We start from the raw sequence: 10,231 nt of genomic DNA on the forward strand, positions 1-10,231 counted from the left end.
GAAACAAACTTGCTGTAAATCAGTAGGACTTCAGTGTAATGTGTATTGCCAGCAGGCAAACATATTTTAAAAGATTTTTCCTTGGCGGTGACTTGAGTGGCTTTTCTAACACATAAGGATGTTGACAACTCCCTAGCCATTAATGCAAGTGATACAGGGGTGGCAGGATTCATTTCTAATCATTCAGCTTCTTGTACCTATGTGGTTTTGTGTAGAGAACCAGAGACACTTTGAGAAGCAGCGCTGGCCACCCGTGTGGTTCCTCAAGGAGGAGGACCGCTACTTGCGCTCCCAGAAGGAGCGTGAGCACGAGGAGGAGATCTTGCGCAAGCAGCACACCAAACGAGGCTGGTGTTTCTGGAGACACCCGTCGTCGTCACCACACGTTTCCTAGGCATTCTGCCCCTACGTTGGGCCTGTCAAACCCCCTTTTGTAAGCAAAAGAGGTTGTACGCCTCTCTTTCTCTCTCAGTGCAAACCTGACTCAGTGTTACTCAGCCTGGATGTCAGCATGTGGCGAGGGAATGTACTGTATGTGCCTCTTAACAACTGTGGGAGTGCAGTTTTGCCTACGTAATGGTGGTGATTGAGCGAAGCGCTTCCCTGAGCCACCAGGGCCTGTGGGGCGCAGAAGCACACTTCCTTGGTCCCCACCACAAGAACTTTAAGGGCTTTCTAATTCTCCCAGTCTCCATCTTCCATCTTGACCACTTGCAGCGCTGGTGTTTTGTTTTGTTTTAAGTGGGGGTCACCTTTGCCTTCACTTCTACACAGACTGTTAGCTTGCACACACACAGACCCTTGCCCAGGATCTACCTATCTACAACCAGCACTGGATATCCAGGAATTGACTCAACAATGTAACTGTAATTATTTTGATATAAATTGCCCATTTTGTAAATCCCTTGCACCTTTTTACATGACTCTCAGAAAGGGAGTGGAGCACCTTTTCCTAGGATGTGTTCATGATTGTCTTTGCATTCAGCCACCAAGATTAGACTGTTAAGTTGAAGCACATTTTGGGATGCTGCAATTAACAGGCTTAACCACACCTATTGGCCTATATAGTCTGTCTGCATCCTGCACCTTTGTCCATTTCCACACGCAAGCTCACCTTCATGACAAGGATTCAACAAACTGCACTTGAGAGACATTCAGGTGACCACTCAATAGCAACGATGGGATTACGGAGCCTTACTTGATACCTCTTCCTGGAGGAAAGATGCATACAGTATTAAATAAAAAACACCTGCAATGTCCACAACCACTCGGCTGCATGGAAGCGCCTCAGCAAGCCTGCCTTTACATCACTGTACCACTAGGGGTAGCAGTGCTCAGGGCTCCTGCACTACACACTAACATATTGTAATGCCGGTGACTGATATCTCTACCATCTATGGAGTATTAGGGCCACACTGACGGTAATACTACAAAAATATAGTCAGAATTACATCAATAAGGTTGTGAGCGAAAAGGTTACATGTGTGACATTGTCCCATTACAATTATGCTGATAAACATTTTTTCATAATAAAACACATCTTTTTTTTCATGCAGTATTACGACTTTATTGTTGACCTTTATTGCAACCTGTCACAATATTATAACTTTTTCTAACATCACAACTGTTGTCCTCTAATCTTGCAAAGTTATTCTTGCAGCATTATGGCTACTCTTAATATTAGAAGTTTTTCTAATATTTTTGTGGCCCTAATACTCCTTAAACATGGATTCCAATGAGTGTTAACAGGAAGCAAAAGTTCATGCAATGTGTCATTTAGTGCATTTATTATTAACTATGTTCACCTCACTTTGAATACCAAAGCTGTGATACTCTTTTTCTTCCACACTTTGCTTCAGTTCTGCTTCCCTGCATGTGCATCCTGGTTGAGAAGATGGCAATGTAGTGGTCAAGTCGTTTGGAGGACAAAGCATGTGCTGGTGTTCGGAACCCACCTCATGGCAGCACATTCTGTCAGGGAAAGAAAAAACATGAATCCCGTTTTGCCTTGCTTTCCTTTTGCTGGAATTGATATTGGTGCTTAATACACAATAGGTTCATCACAGTGCAGCAAGTTTCCAAGGAGGTCAATCAGTTTGAACATGTGCTAACAGTGAGGAAAAGGTCATTGGCTTTTACAGGGTGTAGCGCCCTTTTACACACACACTGCTTGTGTTTTGCTGCTTTAGGGGATTCTTTTGGATTTGCAATTAACCCCTCCCATCACACATGGCTTGATATATTCACGCAGGTGAGGGTGCTAATTTCTTTGGGGCCTATGGAATCTTACATGGAAATGAGACTTTCTGTAAGCATGCTGTTCTATTTGGAGGTGTGTGTGTCCCTCAGCTTTAGCAAAAGGGGATGGTTTGTCTGAGTCATGTGGCGTGTGTCGCCTTTTCTTGACAGGAGCTGCGATAATATCCTGAAATAGAAGTGGGATCGACTCTCACGAGCCCGAGTGTGAATCAAGACAATTTTTCACTGCCAATAGTGAATGTGGAGTAAAAGTACAACCTGGCTTTGGGAATTCTTAAAGGTCACCCAAAGAGGTGGGAACAGATTTGTATGGACTTAACTACAAATTTTTGTATTAATTGTTGCTTTGGCCCAAATAGCCTCTTCTCTCAGTCCATGTGCCTTATAGTTGGACAAATGTAGTCAAAATCTGGCTTCCAGGCTCTTACTGTCAAAGCAGAGACGTTTTAGGTTTAATGCTTGTATTTTCCAAGCAGATGGCTTTGAATGAAACTCCAGTGTGTTGGTATGACCACATGGCCTCAGATTATTTCTCTGAACGTGGACAATTTGGATGTCAAAAAACGCTCTAGCTATATGGTTAGAACACATAGAGAGATTGTAAATATTGTATTGAGCGGAAATGAACACGGTTAAGTAGGATGCAGCCACTTTTTAGGGATGAAGTGCTTTTGCATGGTGGTCTGACTCAATTGTCTTTAGAATGAGGAATGCACTTCTTTTCATTGCTTTTTTTCTTATGACCTTTTTGTGCTTATATGAATTGTTACAGATGATTGTAGCAAATGTCTTCACTTCTTGAACTTAAATGAACCCTGTCAGCAGTGCTCTGACCTTTTTATATACAGATAACAGGTTAAACACTCATAATATGCAGGGACATTTATACACACAAAAAACAATCACTGGGCTTATTTTATATACTATTTGTGGAATTTCTACACTGATAATACAGGGTGTAAGACTCTTTTACATCAAAAGTGACTTGATATAAATATACACAATTTTGTGAATGTTGTAAATGGTTGAATGGCAAGTTCTATTGGGTTTACCATGCATGTAATCAATGATATTGGGAAACTATTATGCATGTGTCTGGGGCTATTTTAGCTCCTTATTTGTTTGGAAAGGGGCCCCAATGTCACTTAATAATTCTTTTAGTTCCAAAAAAGAGTAATAATCCTGAATTGTAAGGTAAAAAAAAAACAAGTGTCAGCTGACCTCCCACTGATGCCATGTTTAGCGCGTTATTAGGTGTAGCAGCCTAATAAAAATAAAGAAAAACATATGTTTGAAACTCTACTCAACTAACATCTTGGAGTTCAAAGCAAATTTCAAATTAATTTTCATAGTCTGGGGCAAAATATGCGATAAAAAATCATTTTTTTGAGGGAAATAGTGGCGTCCTTAACCTTGTTATAATCTTTTTGGGGAGGCTCACGGTGTCACACTTTGAAACCCTCTCATCTGTGCTATTACATCCACTTTGTAAGGTCACATTCTTACCAGTATCCGGAGTCTGAGAGAGAAGACTTGCTTGTGCCTTCAGTGAACTCTTCACACTTGTAGCGCTGTACAGGCTGACCACACTGCAGCTCTACAATATGCTTCTATTCAAGTTAATTAAGCCAAAAAAAATATAACCACACACAAGAATAACATTAGGCAGCTTTGGAAATGTTTTTTTGCAGTGATAACACATGTAACAAAGCTTTAGGGGTTTTACTATGTTGTATTATCAAATGCTCAAGTTACGCAACTATTGAATTGTGAGGCAACCCTGCACACCAGCAGTTTTAAAATAAGGTTGGTGCACTTCTATTAGGTGCCTGTACTTTCTTTTATGTAGCCTATAATGAAACATTTTGTAATAATTATGCTGGAGTCTTTATATTTACCAGAATTCATCTTATTACTACTGTCACTCTCTCTGTGGTCACCAAATTCAGTATTATAATACGCTTCCACTATTCACACAAATAGACTAATTCTGTTGCATCGATGCATAATAAAATAGCAACTGGTTGGATAAAACAACTACATATGTGATGCTTTAATGAGATAGTTGTCATCCAGAGTTGAGTTCAGTACTTTGGATGGTGGGTGTTAGAGCTGCAACTTCCTGTATTTGTCATATTGAGCTGTTGAACTGTCTGAATAGTATTGTTGTGCACTTTTTGTTTCCATGTGACTTTTATTATTAACCGTCACTGCTCATGTGTATTACCATAAAACAAATAGCACACCCTCACCGACTATTAAGGGCTTTCTAAAAAAAAAAAAAAAAGTCAACAATCAGAATGTTTGCTGCTGTTTGCGAAAATGTTTTGAAACAGTTTGTAATACTTTTTGAACCCCTATGATTTGTACAAAAAACACCCCAAAAAGTTTTTGTTTCCTTTTTGCCATTTCAGTATTTGATGTTTGACATTTTATTAAAATGGGTAATCTTTTGAACTGGTTTCTGGTGTTAAGTGTTTTGTTGCACATAAAAACAGAAGGAAGCCACTGTCATCACACACAACACCATTAAATCCATAGATTATAATTCACATTAGCAGTGTCTAAACCAGGGTTGGGCAAACTTTTTGACTCGCGGGCCGCATTGATATGACAAAATTTACAGGGGGGGGGCAGACTATATATTTTACACGTAACAGTCCACCTGGTATTATTGTATCTGTAAAATTGTCATGCAATCTGCTATTATTATTTATTATTTTATATTTATATTTAAATATTTTAAAAATAATAAAATATTATAATAATTACAATAAAATTAAAATAATAATTATATTATTATTATGTAAAATATGCAAATATAACAATATTATACATAATTAATATAATAATTAGCATTAATATAATAATTATAATAATCATAATAATTATAATAATCTAATAATAATAATAATTATTATTATTATTATGTGCTTGTGTCCCTTTTTTCAGGAGCACTTTGTAAACAACAGACCATGTCAAAAAACGAAATTGATAAAACCATCAAAAGGTTGGCTCAGGCCATGATGCCAGGTTGTATGTTGAGTTTAAATGAAATACTTTGGAAAGATTGGGCGGGCCGTATTCAAACACTTGGTGGGCCAGATGTGGCCCCCGGGCCGTAGTTTGCCCACAGTTTTGACTCTAAACTGTGGCCTGGGATTTGTTCCCATTACATATATTTGACCACTTTGCATATCTTATCCTACGGTGTTTATTTATTTAATCCAAAGACATCCTTCCAAATCCTCCGTGTGCAGACATTACTTTCAGTTTAATTACTAAATTAAGTTTCTTTACTTGTAAAGGTCCACACAGTACATATGCAGTTAATAGCATACATTATAATAATAACCCTGCTGTTGACGTTCTTTGTGGGCAGCGTTTTCATATTTTGTTGAAGATGATACAACAGTTCCCTCTAGTGGAAAAAATACGTATCTACTCTTCAACATAGTTAAACTCAACTGAATTCGAGTGTGAAATCTGTCTTTATTAATATAATAATGCTCAGTTTGACTTGACACTTTATTATTGTGGTTGCAGTTTGCAATGGTGTAGATTCTGCAAAAGCTATTCCACAAGTGTACTGTACCTAATGTAGTGGCTAATGACACATTTAAATGACCTTACTCTGCAATGAAAGAACAGGTAGTGTCCAAGCAGGACCAAATTATAGACTTAGGTGCTTTTTTTTTATGTGGGACAGAGTGAGTCAGCAAAACGGCGTCTCCTTGAAGTGATGAATCATCAAGCTGAACCTCATGGTGAGCTGCAACTTTTAATTAAGTCGGTCTGGTCAGGGATCAGAAAAAGCCACATGGGTAACAGACCTGTGTTGCCATGGTGATGTGCCCGATAATGATGATGATAGGCGTAAGATGGGTGATGAGAGAAGGTCGCAGTTGTGGGCTGTGGATCGTGTGTGCAATCCTGACTTGTTCCACATGTGTGCATTTCAAGGACACCATCTTTAGAGGGGGTTGCTCATACCCGTCTAGGCAAAACTGAAACATTTACAAGCTGTTTGTGGCAGCCACCTCAGCTTCTTCCGTAGGCCTCAGTATGAACAAGGAGTGACTGGTTCTTGACTGTTCAAGCGTCCCGCCCACCTTTTCTGCTGACGTAACAGCAGATGTGCTGACATCAGCACATCTGGCTCTCATTGGCAGCAGTTGTCTCAGCAGGAGATAAAGGATGTTGAGTTGGAGAGCCAATAACGAAAGAAATAAATGCATGATTACAAATGAAACAACAGCCATAGGCTACATGTAACAAGTGATTTGCAATTTGAAGTTGCAATCCAATATACCGACATAAATGTCTGTGTAAAATAATGTTATAACATTCCAGCTGTGCTGTGTTCACACACATGCACACGCAACACAAAAATGATGGGCTGAAATCCAAGGATTTACAGTCACTTCATCTGAATGAAACTGTGTTATTGATGTTTACAGAATGTGATACAAATTGGAACAAGGTGCAAACACATTCATATACACACACTGTAGCCCAAGGGGATGATATTGCAAGGGTTTTGTCATGGCACATAACTAAGCAGTGACCTCATCTGCAAAGACACACTGAACATGTTGACCTTTCTTAACACACACACACTTTTTCTATCTCATGTATGCAAACTCTGCTTCTGCTATACTTCATGATGGTTGGTGGCACTGAGATGTTGTAGTTACACAACATGAATGCCTTCTAATATGAGTTGAACGTGTTTACTTTATTTTATCACTTGTGACTAATCGTCTCTGTGTTTCCTGTATCTCTGTGCTGCATGCTCCGGTGATCACCCCTTAATGGTTTCTATCATAGCAATTATGCCCTGAACACCTCCCCAGGGAGCCGTCCAGGAGGCATCCTGACCAGATGCCCGAGCTACCTCATCCGGCTCCTCTCAAAGCAGAGGAGCCGCAACTCCGAGTTTCTCCCACTTGACAGTTCTTCTCACCTAATCTCTCACGGAGAGCCCAGCCATCCTGAAGGAAATCATTTCAGCCACTTGTACCCGCGATCTTGTCCTTGTCCTAAAATACTAATATAAAGTATTAGGTGCATGAGATAATGTCAGATCGGGAAGGCTACATTCACGGCATTCAGAAGATCACAATCACTTCACACCACCAAATATGAGAGCACTCACCACTCGGTGCTTACTGGCCTCTGAAAGGGACCAATGGAAAACATATTATTTGTGAAGTGGATTGACATCATGACCCCAACACATCTTTCGTCTTTTGACTTTAAACTTCCCCCTGAGGTTGAGTTAACATAAACCTGCCATGCAAAACTCCACATGCCTCAGGAAAACAAGATCTGGACCCATCCCAAAGAAGTGGTTTATTTAGCAATCGGAGGTACGTTTGGAGCATGTGCCAGCTTGATAAAAGTCACTGGATGATCTAAGAGACTTATGGGTGAATGGACTGAGAATTAAGTGCACTTTAAGAAGCTAGGAGAGGATTTTGTGAGTTAGCAGAGCTATCAACAAGCTGTCAAGCACAGTCTGTTAGTCTAGACTCTAAGCAAGGCCAAAGGGGGCTGGACACAAAAAGATTGGGGCAATTAGCGAAGAACTCATTTAGGACAAAATGTCCATTTGAACACACACATTCACACACAAACATGGACATCTAAGCACACTCCCACATTTAGACCGCATTTTACAATAACCGGCGCACCCTTGCAGAGGAAATGCCAAAGTCCTAAAGTGGAGCTGTTCACATGTCCAGATATGGACTAAGAGGGGCAGGAGAGCCTCTAATAACAGGAAGTTGTAAGAATAATAGCGGCATGAGGATGTCATGGCCTCCCGCGACTCTGGCATGCAAGCTTGATTCAGAACAGCAGCAGCGCTTCCATGTCGATTGTATGCATTCATTAAAAATACTTTGACAAAATAGCTCATCTCTGCCACATATTTGGATAACAGGATGTTAAATGAAACAAAACACAACTGGGGATTTTGTCTTTGGCCACAATTTGTTGTTCATGTGCACTACAGTCAATTGCTACGCCAATTATGTCAATATTTTTGGCTGAAGGCTGATTTGGTTGTATTTTATACCGGCATGGCCAAAAACATCTCCATGGCTGTGCTGGATGCTTCTTCATAGCCCAGATCGCCCCTTCCTCCCCTCAGTAAGCATCCAATCACTGTTAGTATGCAAACGAGCCAACACGCAGCACAGACTTTGTGGAAACACAGAGTGATCCATTCGACAACTAATAATATACAACTAAAAACAAAGATCAATGTAACAATGTTACATTGTTGTTAACATCTGGCTGGAAGATATATTTTTTACTGTTCATTTTTTCTCAAGGAGGATGAGGAGGAGATCCCGAGATTATACCATCAAAAGTTCTGATTTGACAAGCAGGAATGCTGGTGGATCACAAGCAAGATTCATGGATTAGCCTACGGCTGTGTTTAATGTAACTGTCAGGAACAGATGACTTGTCCCACAGGTAATACACAAGGTGAATGACACGCATTGTGGTGTGCATCTGATGCGCAGTCCATTTAAAGGCAATGAGACTTGTTCATTTGATTGGTGAAGATTACACTAAACTGTGTTAAACCCTCTCACACCTTCTCTCCCCTCTCTTTGCCACTTGCACCGGTGCGCTGCGCTCGACAGATTTAATTTATTCCACCCATCACCCACCTCTGGACACCCCCACTGCACTATGATTGGTCCCACTCAGCTTGTATAGCTAACAGCTTGTACCCGGGGCACGCCTATACTTTGCCATGGATTAACATGACAATACAACCTTCTAACAACATTTATAGGTCAGAAAAGTGGATATTATATTTATTACATATCTAGGGGGATTTTTTCATGATTACAAATGTTCATTATTGAACAACATTAGGTACACTTGCACAACCTAACGCTACCTTAAGTAAAGCTAATCATGACAGAATTGCACAAAATAATATCAATAATATTTTGTATTTTTGTATGTTGATTTCTAACCCTCGGTCATCTCTGTGTGGAGTTTGCATGTTCTCCCCGTGCATGCGTGGGTTTTCTCCGGGTACTCCGGTTTCCTCCCACATTCCAAAAACATGCTAGGTTAATTGGCGACTCCAAATTGTCCATAGGTATGAATGTGAGTGTGAATGGTTGTTTGTCTATATGTGCCTTGTGATTGGCTGGCGACCAGTTCAGGGTGTACCCCACCTCTCGCCCGAAGACAGCTGGGATAGGCTCTAGCACCCCCTCAACCCTCGTGAGGATAAGCGGTAGAAATTGAATGAATGTTGACTTTTATGATTAAAAATAAATAAATAAAAACATACTTTAATTTACATTACTGTATTCTTCCACCTTTATCCTGAATTACACAAGAGTTCTCTAGATAAAGTAATAAAGCCTACTGTTTCCAAAACCATGCATGATTGATTGTGTGTGTTTGCACAGCTTGCAGTGAGTTTGTCTAGAGTTCACAGTCTACGTGTGCTCATGGGTGCATGTCTGAGTATCAATTCATGGCAGTGTTTGTGTGTCATTGTGCGACCGGTTTCCCTATGCATGTGTCACAATCAGAGCACCATTGAACACAACCACCGGCATGCTCAAACGCTCTCACAGCCTCCACTTGCTCTGCTTTTTTAGTTCACACACAGCCCTCTTCAGATTCAGTTCCCATGAAATCGGTCCTTCTTTTGCAGTAAATGGCTTCATTTGGACATGTGTGTGTGTGTGTGTGTGTGTGTGTGTGTGTGGTGGGGGGTGTTGAAAAAGACAAGAGAAACAAAGACAGTTTCAAAGTTGACACATTGGCCCCGTTCTCCTTTTAAACCACAATGTGTGACAAGTGTGTGGCATACCTGAATATGGCAACACAAGATAAACAGATAAAGGATGTAGGACCTGGACTGACCCGTGAGAGATAGCGACTGCTTGAAAATGGAGAACCAGAATAGGCCAGCAGATCCAGAAAA

At 40.4% G+C, this 10,231-nt stretch overlaps 1 protein-coding gene across 7 annotated transcripts in view; it reads left to right on the forward strand.

Moving 5' to 3' along the window:
• The window catches only part of rhobtb4 (Rho related BTB domain containing 4), a 56,923-nt gene extending 52,209 nt beyond the window's left edge, over window positions 1–4,714 (forward strand). For all 7 annotated transcript variants that reach the window (XM_058070384.2, XM_058070385.2, XM_058070382.2 and 4 more), the window contains one exon: window positions 216–4,714. In XM_058070384.2, coding sequence (XP_057926367.2) covers window positions 216–394 — 179 coding nt within the window. In that variant the 3' untranslated portion in view covers window positions 395–4,714. The remainder of the gene's footprint in view (window positions 1–215) is intronic.
• Window positions 4,715–10,231: the final 5,517 nt, after the last annotated feature.

This window comes from Doryrhamphus excisus, linkage group LG3 (assembly GCF_037039965.1).
Source record: "Doryrhamphus excisus strain RoL-2023G ecotype Guam linkage group LG3, RoL_Dexc_Guam_v1.1, whole genome shotgun sequence".
In the NCBI taxonomy this organism is placed as follows: Eukaryota; Metazoa; Chordata; class Actinopteri; order Syngnathiformes; family Syngnathidae; genus Doryrhamphus; species Doryrhamphus excisus.